Genomic DNA, 27,210 nt, shown 5'->3' with positions numbered 1-27,210 from the left:
ATCTAGTCGCGACTATACGTTTTATTCTCATCCACACGATACCTACTCCAGAATAGATTACTTCTTTGTGTTAAAGAAAGATCGTTATCGAATAGGTAGTTGCGCTATAGGCTCTATTGATTTATCTGATCATGCCCCTATTTTCTGTACAGTAGATATTGGAGATACACCACGAAATACACTATGGAGACTCAATACAAGTGTTTTAAACAACCCTCAGTTTGTGGCTCAGATGAGACAGGAAATAAAATGTTTTTTGGAGATTAATGATACAGGTGAGGTGGACCCAGATATAGTGTGGGATACTCTAAAAGCTGTAATGCGAGGGAGAATTATCTCTTGGTGTTCACACAACAAAAAAATAAAACAGCTCAAACATATGGATCTTAATAGAAGATTGAAAGACCTTGAAATGCAACATAAAGATAAACAGTGCCCAAAACTTTTAGAGGAGATGAAAAAAACACGGAATGAAATAAATCTACTGTTTTCACAAGAAGTTGAAAAAAAGTTTGTCTTTGTGAAACAAAAATACTATGAAGCAGGCCCCAAAGCTGCAAAAATACTCGCAAGAAGACTGCAGAAAGAGAGAGCTGAAGGTAATATATACAAAATTAAAGACCCAGATTCAAGTGCTATACTGTATAAACAAGAGCAATTACAGGAAGCATTTGAAAAATACTATAGAAATTTGTACACACAACCACCCATAGAGGGTGAACAAAAAATTGAGGCATTTCTTGACTCTCTTAATTTACCCAGACTATCCGAGGAACATAATAGCATTTTGACAGCTGAGATAACAGAAAAAGAACTCAATAACGCCATCTCCAAGTTGAAGGCTAATAAATCTCCTGGCCCGGATGGCTTTCCTCCAGATTGGTATAAATCACTCAGATCTGAACTAACCCCATGCCTTCTCAAAACAATTAACATGGTCATGAAAAACTCAAAGATGCCACCCTCATGGAGGGAGGCAGTTATTTCAATTATTCCCAAAGAAGGTAAGGATAGACTGGAGTGTGGCTCATACAGGCCAATTTCAGTACTAAATGTTGATTATAAGTTATTTACAAGTATTCTTGCGAAAAGACTGGAAAAATTACTTCCATACCTTATACACACAGATCAGACTGGTTTTGTTTCGCAGAGACAAACACATGATAACATTCGTCGTTCCTTACATATTCTACATCACATTCATCAGCATAAACTGGAGGCTCTGTTGATAAGTCTAGACGCTGAAAAAGCATTTGACTCGGTCAGTTGGTCTTTTCTATATAAAGTACTGGATAGATTTGGTGTACATTCAAAATTCATTCAAGTTATTAGTACTCTATACAATAAGCCATCTGCCAGAATAAAAATAAATGGGCATCTTTCAAAATCTATCAAATTACAGCGTGGATCAAGACAAGGCTGTCCCACATCTCCAATTTTGTTTGCTCTTTATATTGAGCCCCTGGCACAGTGGCTAAGACAGACTGAAAGTATAAAGGGCATCAGCATAAATGGAGAAGACCATAAGGTTGCTATGTATGCAGATGATGTTTTGGTCTATCTATCTGATCCTACTATTACGTTCCCAGAGGTGATGGCACTTTTACAAACATTTGGCAAATACTCAGGATATAAACTGAATATACAAAAGACCCAACTTTTATCTTTCAACTATTCACCTCCAAAACAAATTCGTGACAAATATGTTCTTAATTGGGATCAACAAATACTGAAATATTTGGGTATTTATTTACCAAAGGATATTGCAACACTGGCAGAAATTAATTACAGCCCTTTATTAATAAAAATTAAAGAAGATATCAGAAGATGGAACTCTGTTTCCTTTCTGAGTCTGAGCCACAGAATTGAAAGTGTGAAAATGAATATACTCCCAAGATATCTTTTCTTATTCCAAGCTCTTCCAGTGGAAGTTACTTCAAAAGAATTCTCAGAATTAGATAGAATAATTTCTAGATTCATCTGGCAAGGAAAAAGGCCCAGGGTTAAATACAAAACTTTACAGCTTTTAAAAGGAGAAGGGGGCATGGCCCTACCATACTTTAAAGGATATTTTTATGCTGCACAACTCAAGCCTCTTATTAATATGTGCTCCCCGAAATTTCAAGCTAGATGGAAAGATATAGAACTTGCAGATAAAGATCCACCAATACATGCAGTCTTGGCCCATACAAACTTGGATTCTTATATCAAAGATATTAGGAATCCATTTATTAAAACTCAATTAAAAATTTGGATGAAAGTAAAAGGAGAATATCTGTTAGATGAGAAAATACAAATCATACAGTGGTGTGCTTTTGATCCAGGATTTAGGCCTAACTTAATGGACAATACTTTTAAACGATGGACCCTAAAAGGAGTGACAACTTTTTACTCACTTACAGAAAATGGTAAATTTAAGGACTTTGATAGTTTGAAGACGGAATACCATCTTGAAATAATGATTTTTTTAGATATCTGCAATTGAGGAATTATTTTGAACATAACATTTGGGTTAAAACAGATCTTAATGATCCAATACTTGCAATATTCCTGAAAGCTTATAAGAACAATACAATCAAAGGGGCCATTGCTAACTTTTATAAAGGATTTTTGGCAAAAAAGTCGCATTCAACAGAATATATCAAAGAAAAATGGGAGACTGAAGGAGGACTGATAATATCAAATTATGATTGGCTGAATATTTGTGAATCTCAATGGAAGTGTACTAATTCTCATAGTTGGCGCGAGTTTAATTGGAAATGTTTAATGCGCTTTTTCATTACGCCAAAGCAAAAAATACATTTTGGGGCTGGGAATGCTGGATGTTGGAGACAGTGTGGGGCTCAGAAAGCTGATCATTGGCATATATTCTGGGACTGCCCAATAATACAACCATTTTGGGTCGAGTTCCACAGGACAGTAGTAAGTATACTTAAAGTAAAAGTAACATTACAATTTTCAACTCTTTTTTTTGGTCATTGTGTTAATCAACTTCAGCAAACAAACAAATATCTATTCCAAATTTTTACATCAGCCGCTAAAAAGGCAATAACAAGACGTTGGCTTCTTCCTGAGCCCCCCACAAACTCAGAGTGGATAAACATTGTAAATGATATATATGTAATGGAAGCGATTACCTTCTCAATTCGCCTCAAGAAACCTGTTTTCATTAAGTTATGGTCTAACTGGGTAAAATATATTAAGCCTTTACGTCCGGACTTTGTGGAGATCCGGCCCAACTAGCGCACCCTGCTGTAAAAGAGATGACCCCTCACTCCTGCGTCAGCTTTGATACTTAACTTTTCTTTATTTATTATGTAGGTCAGTGCAGTATTGTTTTCTTTCTCCCAGTGTATAAAGTTCTGTTTTAGTATTTTTGTGAAAGAAAAAAAAAAAAAAAAAAAAAAGACTGTGGATGGATTTTGTGTTTGGTTTAATGTTTTGCACCCTGAATGTTTCCCACTGTCTGAAAATAAAGAATTACAAAAAAAAAAAAACACACATTTGTACTTGCAGCTCGCCTCGTCACAGATCTGAGCTGTAATCTGGTTTGGTGCTTTCACCTGCTGGTCTCCATGGAGATACAGTGTATAATGGAATACTATGGATACTTCACAGTGACGTGAGTCTGGGGGTGTTCTACATGCATGTCTATGGCAGAATGTTCAGCAGTTTCCACGGTGACACACATGAGCAAAACACACAAACTCAAGAAAAAAACAGAAAAGTGATTTAAAGAGAATTTTCAGGAGCCATAGAACATACAGGCAAAGCATGTCGCCATAGAAACAAGCAGATGGCAGACTCTCAACAGAAAAGTTCCACAGTGTCTCTTTAAACTCCCTAATCCTGTGTTTTGTGTCTTTTTGCAGCGCAGGGCCCCGTCTGACCCCATGGGGGCACTGTCTTTGTCCCCCTGCAGTGTCACTGTATCAAGAGGACAGAAGAATTTAATCCTCATTGTCCTGGAGACGATGGAGGGACGAGGAGGAGGGAGGGAGGAGGAGGAGGGGCGAGGAGGAGGGAGGGAGGAGGAGGGAGGGAGGGAGGGACGAGGAGGAGGGAGGGAGGGAGGGACGAGGAGGAGGGAGGGAGAGAGGGACGAGGAGGAGGGAGGGAGAGAGAGAGGAGGGAGGGAGGGAGGGAGGGGAGGAGGGAGGGAGGGAGGGAGAGGAGGAGGAAGAGGGAGAGAGGGAGGGACGAGGAGGAGGGATGAGGAGGAGGGAGGGAGAGAGGAGGGAGGAGGGACGAGGAGGAGGGAGGGAGGAGGAGGAGGGGCGAGGAGGAGGGAGGGAGGAGGAGGGAGGGAGGGACGAGGAGGAGGGAGGGAGGGATGGAGGAGGAGGAGGGACGAGGAGGAGGGAGGGAGGGAGGGAGGGAGGAGGAGGAGGGACGAGGAGGAGGGAGGGAGAGGAGAGGAGGGAGGGAGGAGGAGGGACGAGGAGGGGGAGGAGGGAGAGAGGGAGGGACGAGGAGGGAGGAGGGAGGGACGAGGAGGGAGGAGGGTGGAGGGACGAGGAGGAGGGAGGAGGGACGAGGAGGAGGGAGAGAGGAAGGGAGGGAGGGAGGGAGGGGGGGGAGAGAGGGAGGGACGAGGAGGGAGGAGGGGGAGGGACGAGGAGGGAGGAGGAGGAGGGAGGAGGAGGAGGAGGGACGAGGAGGAGGGATGAGGAGGAGGGAGGGAGAGAGAGAGGAGGGAGGAGGGACGAGGAGGAGGGATGAGGAGGAGGGACGAGGAGGAGGAATGAAGAGGGAGGGAGAGAGAGGAGGGGGGGACGAGGAAGGAGGGAGGGAGGGAGAGGAGGAGGGAGGGAGGGAGAGGAAGAGGAAGAGGAGGGAGAGAGGAGGAGGGAGAGAGGAGGGAGGGAGAGGAAGAGGAGGGAGAGAGGAGGAGGAGGGATGAGGAGGAGGGAGAGAGAGAGGAGGGGGGAGTAGGGAGGGAGGCAGGAGGGATAGAGGAGGGAGAGAGGGAGAAGTAGGGAGGTGGAGGGAGAGAGGAGGGAGAAGAAAGGAGGAAGGAGAGAGGGAGATGGAAGGAGGGAGAGAGGGAGATGGAGGGAGAGAGGAGGGAGAGGGAGATGGAGGGAGGAGCAGGGGCTGGAGCCTCTGACATTGAAACATTTACAGAAATGTCTCTGTGTTTGTCTCAGATTTTTACATTTTAAATTTGTTGTGTTGATTTTATTTTTTTAGGCACTAATTTAAAAATCTACAGATTTAGTTTAGATCAACATAAATAATTACATTAAAAAAGGATTGTCTGTGTGTCCCTCTGTCGTCCAGGTCTAGAGTGAAGACATTTCTCGTCCAAGTCTCTTCTGTAAACAGCTTTTGTTTACAGTTTCAGCCTAAATGGGCCTAATACTGACATGGGCAAACTACGGCCCAGGGGCCACACACGGCCCTTTGGGTTTATTAATCTGGCCCGTTGAACATGACCAAATTATATTAAAATAGGTAAAGGTAAACCTTGTTCAAAGTTTTTCTGCTGTGTTTAATTTAATTAATGCATTTGGAAAATAATCTGTACCATGAGCCTCACATGTTCTTGTTTTGCTCCATGTTACAGGTCAAATGTACAACACATACACCCTGGCCCCGCCCCTCTGTCAAACTTTAGGACCCATTGTGGCCCATATGTCTAAATGTTTGCTCAGCCCTGGCCTAATCGCTCGCTCCATTGTTCTCTTTGTTTCCCTTGTTTGCTTTGGGTCTAAGGATGGATTTGTATATTGGGGACAGGTGATGGCTGAGGCCCCACATTCCTCTTCAAAGATGGACTGAATGTTTCTTTAACTCCTCTCTCAAACCATTTCTTTTCAGATCTGTACTTCATCATCTTCAGGAGGTTTAGTCTTTGAGATGGAGGTGAACAGCAGACTGTGGTCCTGAGCTGCTCTCCCTGGGTTCAGTTGAGATTGAAAATTCCAGAAGCTGAAATGATCCAAATGATTCTAGAAATGAAGGTGTGTGGAGTTTAAAAACACAGTGGAGCACTTCCTGTATCACCACATGATGACATCACAAGGTGGAACAGAGTGTTTTCAGTTTGAGAGAAGAAGAACTCAGCCTAAATCTGCAGAGTTTGTGGGTTAAACATGTGAGAATGAAACAAAACACAACTCCAGGTCTGTGTGTGACGAGGAGAATCAGAGAATAGAGTCATACGGACACTTTAAATCAAACTAAAAACAGTCGTGTCTCTCGCGTCAGCGCTGACACTTCTTCTCCTTCTTCTTCTTCTTCTTCTTCCTCTTCCTCTTCTTCTGTGAGTTTTAATGTGCAGAGTTAAACTGGAGCGAGCGCTGGAGTCGTTAGCGAAAGGATTATTTTGACACAGGACAGGACTGGACTTCAGTTTGACACTAAGACTATTTCAAACGATGCTCTTAAATCTCTTCACTACGAGGAAGATGCCCTCCTCCTCTCCATCCCTCCTTCTCTCCATCCCTCCTTCTCTCATCCCTCCTCTCCATCCCTCCCTCCTCTCCATCCCTCCTCCTCTCCATCCCTCCTTCTCTCCATCCCTCCTCCTCTCCATCCCTCCTCCTCTCCATCCCTCCTCCTCTCCATCCCTCCTTCTCTCCATCCCTCCTTCTCTCCATCCCTCCTCTCCATCCCTCCTCTCCATCCCTCCTCTCCATCCCTCCTCTCCATCCCTCCTCTCCATCCCTCCTTCTCTCCTTTTTATCTCTTTCTCTCCTCTCTCTCCCTCCTTCTCTCCCTCCTCTCCATCCCTCCTCTCATCCCTCCTTCTCCCAGCCCTCCTTCTCCCAGCCCTCCTTCTCTCCATCCCTCCTTCTCTCCATCCATCCCTCCTCTCCCTCCCTCCTCTCCTTTTTATCTCTCTTTCTCTCCTCTCCATCCCTCCTTCTATCCTTTTCATCTCTCTTTCTCTCCTTTCCATCCCTCCTTCTCTCCTTTTTATCCCTCCTTCTCTCCTCTCTATCCCTCCTTCTCTCCTCTCTATCCCTCCTTCTCTCCTTTTTATCCCTCCTTCTCTCCTCTCTATCCCTCCTTCTCTCCTTTTCATCTCTCTTTCTCTCCTCTCCATCCCTCCTTCTCTCCTTTTTATCTCTCTTTCTCTCCTCTCCATCCCTCCTTCTCTCCTTTTTATCTCTCTTTCTCTTCTCTCTATCCCTCCTTCTCTCCTCTTCCATGTTCGTCTCCATATTTTCTCTCACATTTATTCATTTAATAAAAGTAAATAAACAGAATTGATAAACACATTGAAAACATGTGCTCTCCTCTCCACAGATCTGACCTGTAACTTTCTCATCTGAGTCGCACATAAACCAGAATCATGTTACGTCATTCTAACTGTACATTTTTTCTCTCCCTCTCTCTTTCTCTCTCCTCCCTCTCTCCTGACAGACGGCGCTATTCCTCTCTGTCTCTTTTTCCACCTCTCCCTCTCTTTCTCCCTGACAGACAGCTCTATCCCTCTTTCTCTCTCCTCTTCCCCTCTCCTTCCTGACAGACAGCTCTATCCCACTCTCCCTCCTCTTCCCTCTCTCCCTCCCTCCTCTCTTCCTCCGTCTCTCCAGCCTGACAGACAACTTTATCCCTCTTTCTCTTTCTTTCTCCTTTCCCTCTCTCCTACCTGACAGACAACTCTATCCCTCTCTCCTCTTCCTTCTCTTCCTCCTCTCCCTCCCTTTCTCCTGCCTAACAGACAGACAGACAACTCTATCCCTCTCTCCTCTCCCTCCCTCTCTCCCTCTCTCCTGCCTGACAGACAGCTCTATCTCTCCCTCCCTCCTTTCTCCCTCCTGTCTCCCTCCTTTCTCCTTCCCTTCTCTCTCCTGCTTGACAGATAGCTCTATCCCTCTCTCCCTCCTCTTTCCTCTCCCTCCCTCTCTCCTGCCTGACAAACAGCTCTATCCCTCCCTCCTCTCTCCCTCCCTCCTCTCTCCCTCTCCCTCTCCCTCTCTCCTGCCTGACAGACATCTCTCCCTCCCTCCACTCCCTCCTTTCCCTCCTCTCCTTCCCTCCTCCCTCTCGTTCTCCTGCCTAACAGACATCTCTATCCCTCCCTCCTCTTCCTCCCTCCTCTCTCCCTCCCTCTCCCCTGCCTGACAGACATCTCTCCCTCCCTCCTCCCTCGTTCTCTCCGTCTTATCTTCTCTCAGCAGATGGTTCTCTTGGATCACTCGTTCGTTGGCTCGATGTGTCTCGCTGATAAACACTGTTACACTCACAGAATACCTCCTATCTCTCTTTCTCTGTGTCCCTCGTTCTTCTTCCTCTCCTCCTCTCTCCTCCTCTCCTTCACCTCCTCTTGATCCTCACTTTTTGTCTGTTTTGTGTCTTTTTTTCCGTCTCGTCTCAGTCGCTCCTCGGTTCAGGTGTCTGCACTGTAAAAAAAAGGAGAAGTGTTTGTGAAGAGATGTTTTAAAAATGGAGCTAAATGAACAAATGTAAACGAAACGATTCAAGTGTAATTATTAATATTTACCCTCCGTCATCCCTCCCTCTCTCTCATCCCTCCCTCTCTCTCATCCCTCCATCCTCCCCCTAAACAAAAAGATTCAAGTGTAATTCATAATATTTACTAATGTGTAACTGGATTTGTCTCTGGGGACAATAAGCAGCTCGACCGGAGTCTTTTATTTTCAGGGTTTTCAGAAAGAGGAAATATTAGGACTGTTGCCGTGACGATTAATAAGTTAAAATTAAATCTCATCTCTTTTGAATCGCTCTTCAATATGTGATGATGTAACAGGAGCTGAACCAATGAAAACGCTTCATGTTTTTAGGATTTTTAACCACTTTTTTTGGGGGAAACACTGATGTGTTTTTACAGTGTGGACCTTCACTTCTCCTTGTCCTCCACCCCTCTGCTCTCTCCATCCCTCTCTCCCTCTCTCTCTTTGTCTCTCTCATCTCTGCCATCACTCTCTCTCTCTCTCTCTCTCGTATGCCTCTCATCTCTCTCTCCCCCGTCTATCCCTTTCTCTTCATCCCTCTCTCTCCTCGTCTTTCTCTCCTCTGCCCCTCACTCTCTCCATCTCTCTCTCCATCGCTCTCAATCCCTCTCACTCTCCATGCTGGTCATCCCTTTCTCTCTCCATCCATCCTTGCCCCATGTTGGTGGATCTCTCTCCATCCCTCCCTCCCTCTCTCTCATCCCTCCATCCTCGCTCTCTGTGTGTTGGTGGATCTCTCTCCATCCCTCCCTCTCTCTCATCCCTCCATCCTCGCTCTCTGTGTGTTGGTGGATCTCTCTCCATCCCTCCCTCTCTCTCATCCCTCCATCCTCTCTCTGTGTTGGGGGTGTTTTTCTTCACCTCCTGCTGCTCTGGCGCCTGTCGAAAAATCCCCTCCACAAAACAAACCAAAACAAACAAATCCTCCTCTCTTCCTCTGCTCCTCCTCTCCTTTTTCCTCTTTTCCTCTCATCGTCTGCTCCTCCTCCTCCTTTCCTCCCCTCCTCCTCCTCCTCCTCTCTTCCTCTCCTCCTAGAGAAGTAAAAAAATGGACTTATTACTATTTCCTGTTTGTGTTTTATATTTCATTTGAATTTCTATGTGAATATGTGTCAGCTGCTGTGAATCTGTCCAGTGACACTCCAATAATAATGTGACTGAACTGTCCCAAAACAATATGTCCTCCGTGCCACGTGCGGAACTCGAGACAATCAAACAGCAGCCTCACTAACGCTGACATTGAGTCGTGTGAAGTCTCAGATGAGAGTAAGAGTAGAATGGCGTGCCTTGTTTTGCAGTACCGAGGTGTCTTTTCACGCCACCATCTGAACCTCCATATTCGCACTGATTTTCTCTGACTGAACAAAAGGGACGCTCAAGGATGCTCGTCCTCGTCCACATCGGTCTGATTGTTTGGCAGCATTTGGAGGTAACTGTCTTTTCAGCTCCACGGGTTTAACATCTGGCTCCTAGTATTCAGAAAGTATTCAGCCTTCACCACAATGGGTCTATGTGAGCACAAGTTGGAGATCAAAACTATCGAAGTCTTCTGAGCTATTTAGACGATCTCTTAGTCTTTGCACCAGACAAAACCACTGCACTCAGACACCTCGAAATGGCATTTAGCAGACGACCACAACTTAAAGCTGTCACCCAAAAACAGCATTTTCTCGTGGAGGTCTGTAAAGTCTTTGGGCCATGTCTCGACAGATCCCACTGAGGTTGACAGTATCTCTAACACGTCCTGTGCTGATTTGATGGAGCCAGATGGTGCGACTCTTTCCCCTAAAGCGTCTGAGGTCATTCTGAGGGACGGCGAACTACTATCAGCATTTTGTGCCAGGGTTCGATTCCAAAGCCAAGGCCCGGTTTGATCTCTTGAAAGGCGAGAAAAAGAAAGGAAAGAATAAATCCAAACTCCAAAACAGGAGCTGTCCACCTCTGATTGGACTAGACTGTATATTGTCCTGGTCCTGGTCTATCCTGATGTGGCTCGTTGGTCCAGGGGTATGATTCTCGCTTAGGGTGCGAGAGGTCCCGGGTTCAAATCCCGGACGAGCCCGGCATCTAAGCTTCAAGTTCTGTTGATCTCTTAACATAAACTAGTGTTGTGTGTGTGCGGATTTCAATTCCAATCCCACACTGTTCTACCCAAAAAGGTCAGTCAGCAAAATGTTTTCAAGTCACTTTACGAAGATGTTATATTAGAGTTAGTTTATTTTTAAGTCTATGTCTTAAATTATTTTAAGCTATTTATCTATTATCTTGTTTTGTTGCACGTGCCATTTTCCTTCTGTTCTTTAACTGTGCGGTGCAACACTGGAATTTCCCCACTGTGGGACTAATAAAAGCACATCTTATCTTATCTTCTCCCGCTCCTTTGTGTTGTCCACTGCCGCCTCTTTGAATGGTACAGGAGCAGTTTTATGTTACGTTAGAGCGTCACATGTGAGACCCACAGCCTTCACGAGCAAGTCCCTGTGTTAGTCTCAGAAAAAACTATCCAGTGCAAAGGTTTGAGTTTTTAGCCTTAAAATGGGCCATGTGTGACACGTTTAGTCTTTGGTTTAAAGGTCCCACGTTTTCTAAAACTAAACTTACCGGTTATAAAGTACATCTCAGGCCAACAGGACATTGTAGCTGATGCTTTGAGTCGTGTCCCGTTTGTCAAAAGTCCTGTGGGTCAGAGGTCAATGCTTCTGTCCGGCAGGCCTTTCATTCTTTTCTTCTTCTGTGATGTCGTCTTGTCGAGTTCTCAACAATTTGTGCGTCCCCGTAAAATGTGACCTGGTGAAGTATTTTCCGAACTATAAGTTGCTCTGGAGTATAAGTCACACCGGCTAAAAATAAAAGTTGGACTCTCATTCATTGTCTTTTTTATTTTTTTTAATGACTTTCTACATTTTATATACAATCGTAAGATCTCTTTGCTGCATTTTAAAGCATGTACTGTATTTCTACTTGAGTCCACGTTTCTCCCCTCTTCCTCCTCCTCCTCCTCCTCCTCTCTGGCCTTCTTTATGTGCTCGTTCTGTCGGGGTCTTCCTCTTCTTCCTCTTGTTTCTCTTCTTCCTCTTAGACGTCACCTGCTGCCAAGAACTGTAATCACAAGCCACCAGTCACATGACGCAACGGATCCCCTGCAGACATCTGGAAAACGACAGAGAAAGAGAGGAAGAGAAGGAGAGAGGGCAGAGAAAGGGAGGGAGAGAGACAGAGAGAGAAAAGGAGGGAGAGAGAGAGTGAAGGGGCATGATCGAGTGATTAAGAGAAGCCTGTTCAAGAAGATAGGCCATAAAAGAGGTTTGAAGAGAGAACTGATTTTGTCTGATTTTTTTCACAGTTCAAATCCCAAAAGCTTCATTTTAAAGAATCAGACCTGCTGTTTTTAATTTAACAAACTCTGAGCTAATGAATGTTCACATACGAGCTAAAATAATATGGATATTAATACTTTTACTAGCATTTCACCCCAGTTTGGGGGTCACTGCCCGAGTGCTCTGGTGACCACGGGCACCACCGATGCTTCACCTTCCAGACCTTCTCCAGCTCTTCTTTGAGCCTCGGGTATTTCTCTAGTTTCTCATGTTCCTTTTTCCTGATGTTCACTTGGTTCTGCAGTGTCCACCACAAAGGTTTTGCTCTGCTGTTAATCCACCACCACAATGTCCCGTTGGTCCATCTCCATTCTGTCAGGACGTCCCACAGGATCTTTACTCAATCATTCTCCACGACCTTTGGAGGCGTCTCCAGTCTGTCCTCTGCACAGATATTTCATACTATGGCTCCTCTTGTTTGTGTCGCTCCATGTTTGATTTCCCTGCAGTTATGAGCTGGACTGTCTCAGGGGCCTCTCTGCACAGTGGACACAGTCTGGTGTGATCTGGGCCTCTATTGCGCTAACACACAAACACACACACACGCACACACATACATACACATACGCACATACACACACACACACCCACACACAGGTGTAAAAGAGGCCTCTTGGTGCAGATGTAGGGGCCCCTCTTCAGTCTGTGGGTGACATCTTGCGGTGAAATAGTAACATTGAAAAAACGCTGAGTTAAAGTGTAGCGTTGCGCCCTCTAGTGATAGAAGATTAAACTATTCGGCAATGTGACATTCATACTCATACTCAAAACTATAAAGTCACTTAAAGTGATTTTGACTTTTTCATAAGACATAAAACAGGTTAATAGAAAGCTCCACATCTGTTCATCATGTTTGAATGTGGAGCTTAAGAACATGAAACATGAGAACATGAGTCTGAGCTCTGCACTTCTGAGTTCTACTTTGCTCTGTCCCTGTGGTGTTAAAATACTGAATGCATCTTCACTGGATTAATGTTGAGAAAGGGAATCGCAGAACACATTTATCAAACATGACTTTGTCTGTTTGGACAAAGGTTACATTATGTGTCCTGTCTGTCAGTGTCTGTGCTGGGATGGATTTGGGGATGGGATATTTATAACAAGCAGAGAAACTCCTGTGCTACTCCATTACTTGATCAAATATACTGTATTTTGCTTTGGATTTCATATTATATATAGACAGTTGTTGAAAATTGTTGAAAAACAAGTCAAGAAAGATTAAGTAACAGTCAGACATGTGACAGATTCACATTAGTAACGTTGTGAAATAAAGTGCCAATCACTTCCCAAGGGACAAAGTCGTTGTCTTTTAACCCAGGAACGAGCCCTTCAGTGTCACTCTTTCACATTTAGTTTTAATTAATTAATTCATTGATTCATTCATTTATTTTGAGCCCCATTACCCTCCATAAAGTGGTCGTGACTGGGGTCCATTAAAAAGTATAAAACCTCGGTGTAAAAGGAGGCGTCCTCTTCATCTATTGGCTGTTGAGCTCCATCATGTTCACGGGTCGGATTTTTGTGGATTTTTTTTTCACCGTCATTATAAGGCTGCCGCTATAAAGTTATTTTTAATTGAAATTGACAATTAAACACTAAGCAAAATACTAAATACAACCTTTAAATCCCGATTTTTGTGATTTCCGTGTATGACATAGTAAAATACTATAAAAACAAAGCTGAAAATAAACAAACGTGCAGATGACAGCAGTGTCACACTTTACGCACTGTCGTAAAATGTACCTGCTGCTGTTGCAATGGCGACAGTCGCGACGTCACTTTACGGCAGCGGGGAAATCGAGGAGAAAGCAGCGACTAACGCCACCGAGCACGTTACTGCTCAACAACTGTAGGATTTTTACAATACTCGCTAAAATAACATTTATTTTGTTCGTTTGTCTGTCGGCAGTGTGGATGACACTACGTTTGCCGTGTTTTAAGCGCGAATCTCGCCCTTAATGCGGTGGGATGGCCACAGTGCCGCCTGGGCCTAGTAGCGCGGTGCCTTCGTCCCCGGCTCAAGCTGCTCCTTTCCCCGGGGCTGGGGACCCCGAGCCGGGCACAGGAGACGGAGAACCGGCCTGCCATCTCTCGGACTGTGTACCCGACACAGGAAACAGACCGCTGTCGGTCACCGACGTCAAGAAATCTGCGAAGAAAAAGCAGAAAAATATGCTAGCCCGAGCTAGCCCCGCACTGCACCTTCCAATGCAAACCCGAGAGCAGCAGCTGAACGGCTTGGCCAGTCCCACAGAGCACGGCCCCACAGAGCACAGCCCCACAGACCACGGCCCGCACACGGACAACCGCCCCGACAATCCCAGAACCATCTCGGACAACGGTGACAGCGGCAGCCCCGAGCCCTACACGGACATGAGGACCAGGAGCGAGCGCTGCCAGCGCGAAGGCCACAGCCCTTTATCCAAAAACGGCAGTCCGTCTCCGGTGGTTAACAATAGCATGAACGGGATACCGGCTTTTACTAGAACTGAAGAGCCCCCGAGCCAGGCCCTGGAGGAGCAGACACAGGCGTCTGAACACTCTGCGGGGACAGCCGCAGCGGAGGAGCCGCCCGCCGCAGAGCTGGCCCTTCTGCACCTCTCTCCTCCGGTACCGACCGAACCGGAGGACCACGGCATCCGCTACGTGCGCTACGAGTCCGAACTGCAGATGCCGTGGATCATGCGGCTCATCACCAAGGACTTATCCGAGCCTTACTCCATTTACACGTACAGGTACTTCATCCACAACTGGCCGCAGCTCTGCTTCCTGGTGAGTACATGACAGTCCTGTGGACATCTGTCTCATAATAGTACATATGTGTATGGATCAGTCTTCTGTGGTCCCTGTCTTTGCTCTGCGCCTTTGAACACTCTGGGTGTGACTCTTGAGATTCCTCCACATGTGCTTGGGGCAGGTTTCGCCCATGTTTCATTAGATAAATCTGTTGTCAGTGTTTGCAGACACGACACGAGGGAGTTTGTGTTTCTGTTTTAAAACGGCCTTGACTCTTTCTCTGTCATCTGTAGTTGTCCTTTCTGAATAAACACGTCCTTCCTTTTCTCATTTATTCCTGAAAAACTCAAAAGCTTGCACACTTGCCACTTCCTGTTTGTGTGCAGCACGTGACAGTTGAAGTGTCACACAATGAGGTCAGAGGTCATTAGAGCAGCTGAACTGGCCTGTCAGGGTCACTGCTGGATGTCAAAAGTGAACCAATACATAGCATCTCAAATCAAGCAGGGCCAGTCAAATAACCTTCACCCTCACCACCAAACTGACAGTGAGTTTGTGAAATAGTGGTCAGCACTTCTGCCTCACAGCCAGACGGTCCCAAGTTTGATCCATGGTTTGGTCTTTTTTGTGTGGAGTTTGCATGTTCTCCATATTTGTATACGTAATTTCCATTGGTTAAATAATTATTTTTGAGGATTATAAAAGTTTTGAATGAGTTAACTGGTGTTTAATCTTCCTTTTTACATCTTAAGACGGTTTACTGCTGCTTCTTTAAACATAGTAGGGTCAAAAGCATCGAAAATCACGTACTCATGGATACAAACACTACTATCGAAACGTGATACTAATTTGAGCAGGTGTCGATACTGAAAAAGTCACATTCACGGGGCAGAAATGATCCTTTCCTGAATTTCTTTAGAATGATCTTGAGCTGTATTCACAAGTATAAGACACATAGACTAGTATACACCCAGTGTGGAACCTACTTGGACGACTGAGGCATGACTGAGGTTGAAAATCACATCGAGCGTTGAGTCTATTCCTTAGTGTCGACATTGAGTTTGAGATTTTAGCATCGTGACAACACTATACGTAATAATCGTCGTATCTTGTGATAGTTTGGGTCTGATGCATGACTAGGTAAAAGCGATATATAAGATTCTTTACAGCTCACTCAGTGCCACTCCCCCATTAGTTGACAAAGTGATGAACAGGGCATATCTGACTAGAGCTGTACTGGCACAAAGACGGAAACCTTACGAAACATGTCGGTGCGAATACAGATGTCTATGAAAAGCCTCCAATAACAGTTTACCGTATTGAGACCAATTAATCAGCCATCTTTAAACACTACACTGTTCTCCGATCTCTGTTCTAATGTCGTTTCCTCATCACAAACAGACCTGGAGTTGTGTTATGTTTCATTCGCACATGTTTAACACACAAATCCTGAATATTTAGGCTGCGTTCTTCCCTCAAACTGAATAAAACACTCTGTTCCACCTTGTGATCAAATATAGATCCGTCATGTTTTAATACAGGAAGTGCTCCGCTTTGTTTTTAAACTCCACACACATTCATTTCTAGAATCATTTGGATCATTTCAGCTTCTGGAGTTGCCACTTATCTCCACTGAACTAAAGGTAAAAGGAGCTGTTACCTTGAAAACTACCACTTGGTGACATCACAAGGTGGAACAGAGCATTTTGAGCTTTGGAGGTGTTACAGACTAATAATAAAGTGTGACTCAAACATGTGTGAGTGAAATAAAACACAACTCCAGGTCTGTTTTTGAGGAGGAAACAACATTAGAACATGACTTAAAGCTACAAGAGTCAGTTTTGCGTAACATAGAACCTTTAAACAGTTCAACATGTGTATTATTGTATTTCCTTCGTCCAGCTGTCGACTGTTTTAACCGTGCATCACTGGTAAAAGTTGGTAAAGCGTTTGTCCACTGATCTGAAAGTTGCCAGTTCGAATCCCGCTCTCAACGTAAACATCATTTGCTGAGCGGTCACATACACTGACCCACAGGTTGGCGAACGCTGTCGTTGTGTCCTTGGGCAAGACACTTCACCCTCCTCACCTCCAATGTCTGTGTGCACTGTGTATGAATGTGTGTGTGTGTGTGTGTGAATGTGTGAGTGGTTCCTTGGTGTAAAAAAGCGGAAAAGTGCTGTATATTAGAACACTTGTTTATTTTTTGCCTGTACTTCCTGTTACCTGTACTTCCTGTTACCTGTACTTCCTGTTACCTGTACCTGTACTTCCTGTGCTCACTGTGTTCCTCTGCGCTTAGGCCATGGTGGAGCAGGAGTGCGTCGGCGCCATTGTCTGTAAACTGGACATGCATAAAAAGATGTTCCGCCGTGGCTACATCGCTATGCTAGCTGTGGACTCCAAACACAGAAGGAAAAGCATTGGTGAGTCTAATAATGGATCTGTATTCGATCAGTTTCTTCAATCGACAAATGGATGTAACGAGCATTGATTATTCTTCATACCTGTGCACATTACATTTCATTTTAAGTGTTTTAAAGTCGTATTTATTAGGGTGGCAGGATTAATCGCAATTGGTATGAACACAATTAGCAAATCACAAACGCTGCAGTTTTTGAAGTAACATAATTTCTTTCACAGACAATAAAATCCCCTGTATTATTCTGCATAAAAGCTGCTAACCCTGTAGTTTAGATCTGTACAAACATGTCCAGAAATGTCCCTGTGTGTCAGATGCCCTCCCTGTTCTTGTCAGTTCATATTTTGGTATTTTTGTCAATTCTTGTGGATGTCTTTGAGCAAAATCTTATTATTAAAACATAAATTGCAAATCTAGTTACAGTGCTTGTTGGAAAAATCACAATTTGACATTTTTACCTAATCGTTCAATATATGACTCATCTGAAAATGCCATAAAAAAAACAACTTACAGATAAATTATCGATTTCTTAGTTTTATTTTCTGGTAAATCCACAGTTTGTGATTTTTGTTCTGTTGTGATTTTAGGTAAATACATAAATTAAATAGAATTGAATCGCACACAGTTGTTTAAGTTTGTTTATTTGCCCTGTAGCTTCTCAGAAAGTTCTGTTATTTTACTTTCTATTGACACTTTGCCCCCACAACTAACTTGAGGCACCGCTCTATTTGAAGCTGTTACTCAAGTTAGAATTATTTTAACCACACACTGTTTATATAAATGGACAAAGCTAACCTGCTAGCCGCTGCGTTCCAAACAGGAAGTGATCATGGGAGCGCTAATGACTCCATGAATTAGGAAACTCTGTCCCCTCTCTCTGTAACTTTTTATTTCACTGTTGTGTCTGTAAATCAAGATAAGAACGTTAATAAGAGACAAATCAGCTGCCTTCTTCCCCCATCACTCCCTCTAATGTTAGCAGTAGATCGACGGCGTGACGGCCTCGACGAGCTTCGTTTGGAGCTGAACACCGCGGGTGACGTCACACTCGGTCCACTTCTTTACACAGTCTATAATTTTATGACAATCACAACAAAAAGAAAGAACTGACTTAGCTTGAACTACAACAGGAGAGCTGATTTCGTGCTGTTAAACAATTCAGGCAGTGTTTGAACATTCTGCCATAGACATAAATGCAGCCCCGTGACAAAAACATAAGTCATTTGTGTATTAACCGGTGTAGGATGAACACTTCTATTTATAACTATACTTGTGTTTATGTTCTTGTGTTTTATTGAAAATCTCCTCTGCCTCTCCAGGTACTAATTTGGTAAAAAAGGCGATCTATGCGATGGTGGAGGGCGACTGTGACGAGGTAAGTCCCGTGTTTATAAAGATTTAAAGTAACACAATCTGGCCTTGGCTCCGTTTGGCCTCGGTGTGAATTACTCCGGAGTAACTGATCTTTATCAAACATCCCCGAGCACTTAGCACGGCCGCGAGGTGCATCTAAACACTATTGTAATCTGAACAGTACTGGAAGAAGTACTGCATTTTGTTAAGTAAAAGTACAGATACCAGAACAATTATTAAAGAACATGTTTAAAAATATACTTAAAGAGTAAAAAGTAAAAGTATTTCTTGCAGATTTTGAGTCTTGTAAAGCTTCAAATGTGATGATTTTGATAAATATTTGAGCTGAGTTTTGTTCAACAGAAACAACTGAATTGGTAGGTTTTTTTTCTATGTTTTTATTTGTATGTTTTTGTTTAGTTCAGATTATGTACGTGTTAAAAATAAACCCTCAGCCTTTTCAGCAGCTCTCAGACAATAATAAGAAATACTTTTTACTTTTCTGTCCTGTTCAAAAATGTAGTGGAGTAGAAAGTACAGATACTGCTCTCAAATGTAGTGAAGTAAACATCTAAAAACACTACATAAGTAAAGTACAGATCATAGACTGTTTATATAAATGGACGTAGCTAACCTGCTAGCTGTCGCGTTCCAAACAGGAAGTGATCGTGGGCGCACTTCTAGCTCCATCGACTCTGGCTCCAATTCATTTTACATCGGAAAATAGGCGGGAAGGGGCGTTACCTTCAACAGCCTCGCTCCAGATTGGGTGTTCAGTTGCTATGAGACTCGCAGTCGGACGTCACACTCACTTAGTCCAAATGTTTATACAGTTTATGTCTGAAACACATGTGATTTTTCTATTAGTTTATCAGTTCATGTTTCAGTCCAAGTCTTAACGCTCCGAAATATAGTTCAAATATATAACCTGTAAGTCGCACCAGCCAAAAAATACATAATCAAGAAAAAAAACACATATTTCACATATAAATCGCATCTGAGTGTAAGTCGCACCCCCGGACAAACTATGAAAAAAAGAGACTTATAGTACAGAAAAAAATAAATAAATATAAATAAATAAAATAAATAAATAATTAAATAAATAAATAAATAAATAAATAAATAAAAAAGTAATAACTGTGGATTATCTGTTATTATAAAAAAAATGTAAACCTGATCATGATGGCAGTAATTGTTCTAATAAAATTGCATATATTTCCTGGTTTATAATAATACTACTGCTACCACTACTACTACTACTACTACTACTACTACTACTAATAATAATAATGCGACTATTCTCACTACAACTTGAATCCGCACTTTACAACTTAGTGTTTTGTCCTGGGACTTAAAGGCAGAATGCATTGGACAACATCCAAACTGTTTACCCTCCAGTTAATGGGTGAATCTTAAGCCACTGCTCACTTGAAATTTTCGTTTAAATGAGATCTTCTTACGTTTACTTGTATTATATCTGTTTACATATATATTTTTGTTTATATATCGTCTCTCGTTCCGTTCGTTCACATTTTAAACCAAAGTGCGGAGCTGCTGGAGCGTCCCGTCTCAGTAAAACCTCGGAGCTATTTCTGTCATATTGCACCAGTGTTTGTGCTGTGTCTGAGGAAGTCCCACAATTTAAAAAAAAACAAGTGAATAAAATAAAAAATGTAAATACTAATGAGGAAAATAAAAAATGACTGAGCCGGGCTGGAGCTGAATGAGTAAATTTGATCAGAATATTAAAATGTCTCTATATTATTATGTAAAGAAAAAGAAGGATCAGTGTTATGAACAAGACCATTCTCACAGCATGGCATTAAAGAAACAGTGTGGAACTTTATATACAAAAATATGATAAAATGAAAGCTTGAGAGAGAGGGAGAGCTAAAGAGAGAGAGAGAGAGAGAGAGAGTGAGAATAAGCTACAGAGAGATGGAGACAGAGAGATGGAGAGATCGCTTTGGGGGTTTGTGAGAGAGGGTTTGTGAAAGAGAGAGTGTGTGTGTGTTTGAGAGACAGGGCTACAGAGAGTGTGAGCTAGAGAGAGAGAGCTAAAGGGACAGTTTCAGAGAGAGGACTAGAGAGAGAATGAGCTACAGAGAGAGATGGAGACAGAGAGCTAGAGAGAGAGCTTGAGAGAGAGTGTGTGTTTGAAAGAGAGTTAGAGTGTGTTTGAGGAAGAGAGTGAGTGAACTAGAGAGAGGTGGAGAGAGAGCTAGAGAGAGAGTGTGTTTGAAAGAGAGCTAGAGAGAGAGTGTTTGAGGAAGAGAGAGATTGAGCTAGAGAGTGCTTGAGCGAGAGTTTGAGAGACAGTGTGTTTGAGAGAAAGAGACCTAGAGAGAGAGAGAGTGAGTGTGTGTGTGTGTGTGTTTGTTTGAAAGAGAGCTAGAGAGAGTGTGTGTTTGAGGAAGAGAGAGAGTGAGCTAGAGAGAGAGGGAGAGAGAGCTAGAGAGTGCTTGAGCGAGAGAGTTTGAGAGACAGTGTGTGTTTGAGAGAGAGCTAGAGGGAGAGAAAGAGCTAGAGACTGCTTGAGCGAGAGAGAGTGAGAGAGAGAGAGTGAAAGAGAGAGTAAGAGAGAGAATGTGTTTGAAGGAGTATTTGAGGAGAGAGTGCTTGAGCGAGAGAGTTTTTGCGAAGTCTAGAGAAAGAGAGATGGAGAAACACAGATATTGAGGGAGACAGAGAGAGATTGCGATAGTGAGATATAGAGATTCACTTTAGTTTTAAACCAACTGGATTTCAGTGTTAAAATCGACACCCCAAATGAGAGAGTCATGTGAGGCTCATCCTGCGTTCTGATTGGTTAATCCTCTTGAAAAACCAAAACATCAAATTATAACAAAAACAACTTGTCCATCATGTCCAGTGTTTTTGTGAAGAATAAATCAGTGTTATAATTGTAATCAGAAGAGGTTTTAGATGTCATCCATGCATGTTTGAGTAATCTAGCGATCTCTACCGACCGATCCTACGTATGTTTCTTTTACTAAACTGTGTGTTTTCGCAGGTCGTATTGGAGACAGAAATAACAAACAAATCGGCTCTGAAGCTGTATGAAAACTTGGGCTTTGTCAGAGATAAACGGCTCTTCAGATATTACCTGAACGGAGTGGACGCGCTCCGGCTCAAACTGTGGCTACGCTAAAGAGACACTAGAAACTACGAGTTCACTTCAGATACTTTCAACCACACTTACCATCGCCGCCTGTGTACAACGAGAGACATAGGTTTGCAAAGACACGCCCAGAAAACCTCCCTCGGACTCCAAACCAGTGTTCTTGAAGCAAAAAAACGGGACTGGTCTTTACTTACAGAGCGCGTAGTTCAAAAAAAACGTTGGACTTACCTTACCAAGATGGCCGCTTTTTTGACCTGGAAGCGAGACGTAGAACAGGAGAGAGGGCATCTACAACACCAAGTCATGCATCGAAACAACACAGGACTAAAAACAAAAACAAAAAAAACAGCATTCAAAGTTTCTAAGGTGGAGGAAAGAGTGCAGTTCGGAATGGAAACGCCAGATGGAAACAAACATTTGAGGAGTTTATTTTTCTTTTCTTTTCTTTTAAACCTTGTAAAAGTGGGCGGAGCTTTTGGAGACGCGTTGCTACGGCTCCGCGTTGCTACGGCCTGGTTTGTTCTGTGTGAGTACATGGTTGGGTTCACTGTGGGTTGTTTGTGAGGTTTTGTCTTAAGCCCATTGTGATTTTTTTTTTTTTTTTTTTTTTAAGTTTGCCATCTCGTCTCCTTCCTCCTGACCTGAGGACTGTGGACTTATGCATGCGTTTATTTTAACACAAGGGTTTGGAGTGTGTGCTACTTCTGATATTTTACCCTCCCCCCCTTTATCGAATTCAGTTTAAAGGGGACATATTATGCTAATTTAAACTTTCCGGGGAGTTTTTAAACCGTTCTGTAACGCCGTCGCCTCAAAAAACAAGCCTGGAGTAGAGTTTTGTTTCATTTACACGTGCTAAAGGTGCAGTGCGCAACTTTTCCGGCCACTCGCTCGTCTCCATGGCGATGTTATTGCGTTGTCAGGAGTGTTCCGCAGTACGGCGTTAGCATTTACTTCATTAAACGTTTATTTCATTGCTCAAATAAACCACTTTTTCCGTGATAAGTGTCGCGTTTCTACAGATCCGACCTGTAACTTGGAGATACGCTTAATGCCGTACTGTGGAATATTCTCGACAGAGCAATAACAGAAGGCAGATGACAAGTTCTCCACCAGAAAAGTTACACATTGCGCCATTTAAAATAAGCGTGTTTGGTGAGATTATCTCCTAAACGGATACAAAAAAAACAAATTAAACTTTCTACGTGGGCATTTGAAACGAAGAAAAGCTCCTCCATGTTTTTAAAGTCCGTACAACTTCACTCTTTAATTGTCTTCGCTACAAAGCATCTGTTAGCGTCGCACTGACAATAGCCGTGCTGCTAATCTGTCTGTTGAAAATGTTTCACTCCCCACTGTTCCCAGCAGAGGGCGCCCTCAGACAGTTAATTCAAACAAATGCAAAGTAAGAATGCTGTAATTGAACCTAGTTTCGATACGTTATTCTAAATTATAATAAAAAGCTACAATCTCGCATAATATGTCCCCTTTTGTATTTTTCACTGATTTAAAACAAAAAAGTAGGTTTCATCCTTGTATTTTCAGACGATTTTTCCCATTTTTTCCCCCGTATTGCACTGCCACCTGCTGCTAAACTATATAAAATGAGAAAGACCGTTGCCAAAGTTGGTGTGGTCGTGTCCGCCATTTTGAGTTCATCCCTCGTTAAAGGTGCCACTCCATCAGCACAGCCTCGACATGCTGGATAAAGCCAACGCAACACTGCAAATAATCAACAACGGGGTGAAATTACTTTTATTAAGAATGTTTGTCATGATTTGAGTAGATATATTTACATCACTGGGCTCGTTCCGTGGCGTTTTTCCGCTGGTTTCGCGATCAATCGGCTTCTAATGAAAAAATGTATCGTCTTATTTTAAATTATTGGGTTGATCTAGATCCAAAAACACAAAATTGACACTTGAAGCTTTAAGTCATGTTCAAAAACAGACCTGGAGTTGTGTTTTGTTTCATTCACGCATGTTTGAGTCACACTTTATTATTAGTCTGTAACATCTCCAAAGCTCAAAACGCGACGTTCCACCTTGTGATGTCATCAAGTGGTAGTTTTCACAGTTAACTCCTCCTTTTACCTTTAGTTCAGTTGAGAAAAGTGGTAATTCCAGAAGATGAAATGATCCAAATGATTCTAGAAATGAAGGTGTGTGGAGTTTAAAAACACAGCGGAGCACTTCCTGTATCACCACATGATGACATCACAAGGTGGAACACAGTGTTTTCAGCTTGAGAGAAGAAGAACTCAGCCTAAATATGCAGGGTTTGTGTGTTAAACATGTGAGAATGAAACAAAAAAACAGAACTCCAGGTCTGTTTGTGACGAGGAAACGACATTAGAACGGATCAGAAAATAGAGTAACATGAGCCCGTTAAGTCGTCAAAACTACTTAAATTTGACTTTCTGGATTCAAGTAATTTTAACAGACAGGTTACATTCACACCTGTGGAACTCTACGTGAAATTCACGATAAAAATATGATCTACAAACGTTTCTGATCATTATTTTTCAGGAATTAGCTCCACAGAGTTGCCTCATTAATCTCAGAGAGGCTCAACTTTGTGTCAGTTTTTATTTCATGTGGATAGACCCAGAAATGGGCTCAGTGCACAGCAGCGCGCTAGCTAGCTCACTGCGTCTCAAAGCTAACAGTCACTTTTATTAAAATGAGAAAACACAAAATATACAACATATTAAAATTAAAATTAACTGAAATAATGACTACCTGATTATTTTTATATGTAGAATACTTCAGTTTGTGGTGTTGTTTTTAATATTTATTATGCCTCAAAGTTAGCGTTAGCATTAGCGTTAGCATTGAGACACAAACATGTCTCTTTCTAAACGCAGCTCCCTGTCCACTGCCTTATCTTTAAATATTTGTTAATTTTAGAGTGACTTGGCAAAAACGTCATAGATAAAGAGATAAAATTGGACAGGAAGTAGTGACGCTAACAGTGAGGATGGGGGGCGCTGTTGTGCAATCTGACAGTTACACGGCAAATTCCACTGTAGAGTTTTGACCTGTCTCTAAACTGTGGTGCAACCTGTTCAGATATATTGCAGTGTTTCTTTGGCTATTTCTCTTCTGGCGTTCTTTATTTTAATATTTTTTTTCAAATAAAGAACGCTATTTTTATTACAAATTTAATGCGTTACAGCCGAAACCATCGATGCACTTCAACAATCTCGCCAACATTTGGAAATCAGACGCTCCCGGAGATAAACGAACTATAGCAACTTACAACTATCTCTGCAAAAAAATAACCCTACATCAGATAAACCTACTTGTGTTCAGAATATTCACGTTTACACCCGTTTTAAATGATTTATTCACTTTACGAGAGTCTGTTTACGAAGCCACAGCTGCCCTGGGGCGACTGACAGTAACGTGGCTTCCAGTTTGTGCCAACAGCAGCCTCTCTGATCATAACTCAAATTCAATTATACAGGCAAGTACTGTATTTTCAGAGTATAAGTCGCACCAGCCAAAAAAAATGCATAATAATGACGGAAAAAAAAACATTTAAATATTTTTTCCATCGAAACGACACATTTTTTTTACTTCATTGTTTCATAATTCTGCTTTAAATAAGAAGCAGTTGTCTTGAAATCAGTCAATCTATTTCATATTCTGAATTCCAGTAACTAAATCTCATGTAGATGTTATTTCTTGCAGCGTTTAAACTGAACAAATCCAGATGTTTGTTTTGGGGTTTGCTGTTTTGAGTGTGAACGAATGTGTGAACCGTGTGTTTTAGACGATGTGTTTCTATTGGTTTTATTTGACATGATTTGGACCTGAAAATGTTGATGCTCTCCACTAATACTGGTGCCCGAGATAAAATACAACAAGCTCTGTGCACAGTAGCACTCTAGCTAGCTCACTGCGTCGCCAAGCTAACAGTCGCGTTTATTAAAATCGGAAAACGTGAAATAAACGACCTATTAAAATACAAATTAATTAAAATAAATAAAGACTATCCAGTTATTTTTATATGTAGAATACTTCAGTTTATGGTGTTTTAAAATGTATTGTGCCTCAAAGTTAGCATTAGCGTGAGCATTAGCGTTAGCATTGAGGCACAAACATCTCTTAAGTGTCTCTAGTGAAGTATTAATTTTATTATTTGTCAGTGACATTCACCCGCAGCTCCCTGTCCACTGCCTGACCCTGACCCTCTAACCTCTGACCCTTGACCCCTAACCCACCCGCAGCTCCCTGTCCACTGCCTGACCTCTGACCCCTAACCCACCTGTAGCTCCCTGTCCACTGTCTGATCTTTAAATATTTATTCATTTTAGCGCGACTCTGCAAAAACCTCAGAGATAAAACTGGACAGGAAGTAGTGACGCTAACAGGAAGTAGTGACGCTAACAGTGAGGTTGGCGGCGCTATTGTGCACAGAGCTCATTTCAAACTATTTAAATTTTGTAATAATGTTTAAATTTGGAACAATTCCTGCCTCTGCCTCTCCTTTAGCTGAAATTCCAGACTTACAAACAGCACTATTCCAACTGCATTTATGATCCTTTTTTTTGTGAGTAAACCATCTGTATTTTAAAGCCACACTGTGCAGCTTTTCTTCTGACGCCACTGTCCGCGTCTGACTCCATGGAGGTGTGACCGCTTTGCCTCGGGATGTTCCACAATATGGCATTAAACCCATCTGTCTACATGGCGTCTCTTCGCTTACAGACGTTGTGTTGCTTAAAAACACGATCCGATCTGTAACTTGGGCTCGTCTCCACGGAGATAGATCACTCTTGGAGACGAGCACGACCAGACCCGCCAGTAGAAAAGTTCCGCAGTGTGCCTTTAACACATTTTGACAGATTTCTATGGTGATATTTTGAAGGGTGCCAGTATAAATGGTCAGGGGCTGTTTATGGGTGGAATCGATCAAATGCTGTTTATTTTTATGCAACTGGACAAATACAAAATTGTTTTAGGATGTCGTGGAAAGTTATTTGAACAGTTTAAAACGAAAACAATACACTGCTGATTAGATTATAAATGAAGCATAAACAATCTCAGCTTTCGGATATATTTTCTTACGTCACTCGCAGAGAATGTGGCTCCAAATTATGAAGAAAAGTATTGAAACTTAGAAGAAATATTGTGAAACTACTGAAACATTCTTAGTGTGATGCTAAATGGAATAACTCAGAAGTAAAATGCAGTTTATTTGTTTGTTTTTTTTGCTGTGCACAGGTGGGATTCATGCAGAGAACAAACCGTCCCCAAAGTTTGAGTTTTAAAAGCAAGAAAATAGGAAAGTGTCAGAATGTGAGTCAGTGAGAGCGAGAACAGGCTGTGTGGAGCGGAGGGGGTTAAGACCTGGTTTAGTCCTGGTTTAGTCCTGGTTTAGTCCTGGTTTAGACCTGGTTTAGACCTGGTTTAGACCTGGTTTAGTCCTGGTTCAGACCTGGTTCAGACCTGGTTTAGTCCTGTTTTAGTCCTGGTTTTAGTCCTGGTTCAGTCCTGGTTCAGTCCTGGTTCAGTCCTGGTTCAGTCCTGGTTCAGTCCTGGTTCAGTCCTGGTTCAGTCCTGGTTCAGTCCTGGTTCAGACCTGGTTCAGACCTGGTTCAGACCTGGTTCAGTCCTGGTTCAGACCTGGTTTAGTCCTGGTTTTGTGTGTCGTGGTCACAGAAAGGCGCAGCAGTGAATCGTTGGCAGGTGTTGAAAGTAGGAAAATTTTCAGGAAATGGGACTGGAAAATTCCCACAGTTCACAGCAAAACAACATCACA

General features: G+C 42.7%; 1 protein-coding gene and 1 non-coding gene across 2 annotated transcripts; both read left to right on the top strand.

Moving 5' to 3' along the window:
* The first annotated feature begins 10,419 nt into the window (after positions 1-10,419).
* trnap-agg (transfer RNA proline (anticodon AGG)) lies at positions 10,420-10,491 on the top strand. The gene has a single exon. It is a non-coding gene; the product is annotated as a tRNA-Pro (tRNA).
* Positions 10,492-13,588: 3,097 nt separating this feature from the next.
* On the top strand, positions 13,589-26,442 carry naa30 (N-alpha-acetyltransferase 30, NatC catalytic subunit). The gene is made up of 4 exons (XM_033991259.2): positions 13,589-14,578; positions 16,845-16,968; positions 18,284-18,339; positions 21,331-26,442. Exons 1-4 carry the CDS (start codon positions 13,775-13,777, stop codon positions 21,466-21,468), a joined length of 1,122 nt encoding a protein of 373 aa, XP_033847150.1. The 5' UTR covers positions 13,589-13,774; the 3' UTR covers positions 21,469-26,442.
* The last annotated feature ends 768 nt before the right edge of the window (positions 26,443-27,210 follow it).

Source organism: Periophthalmus magnuspinnatus, chromosome 24 (genome assembly GCF_009829125.3).
Source record: "Periophthalmus magnuspinnatus isolate fPerMag1 chromosome 24, fPerMag1.2.pri, whole genome shotgun sequence".
Lineage (NCBI taxonomy): Eukaryota > Metazoa > Chordata > Actinopteri > Gobiiformes > Gobiidae > Periophthalmus > Periophthalmus magnuspinnatus.
This window is presented reverse-complemented; position numbering and strand designations above follow the sequence as displayed.

Coding starts and splice junctions, on each gene's coding strand:
- naa30 (XM_033991259.2), top strand. CDS start 13,775: ATGGCCACAGTGCCGCCTGGGCCTAGTAGCGCGGTGCCTTCGTCCCCG. Junction 14,579..16,844: donor GGCCGCAGCTCTGCTTCCTG/GTGAGTACATGA, acceptor CTCTGCGCTTAG/GCCATGGTGGAGCAGGAGTG. Junction 18,340..21,330: donor TGGAGGGCGACTGTGACGAG/GTAAGTCCCGTG, acceptor GTGTTTTCGCAG/GTCGTATTGGAGACAGAAAT.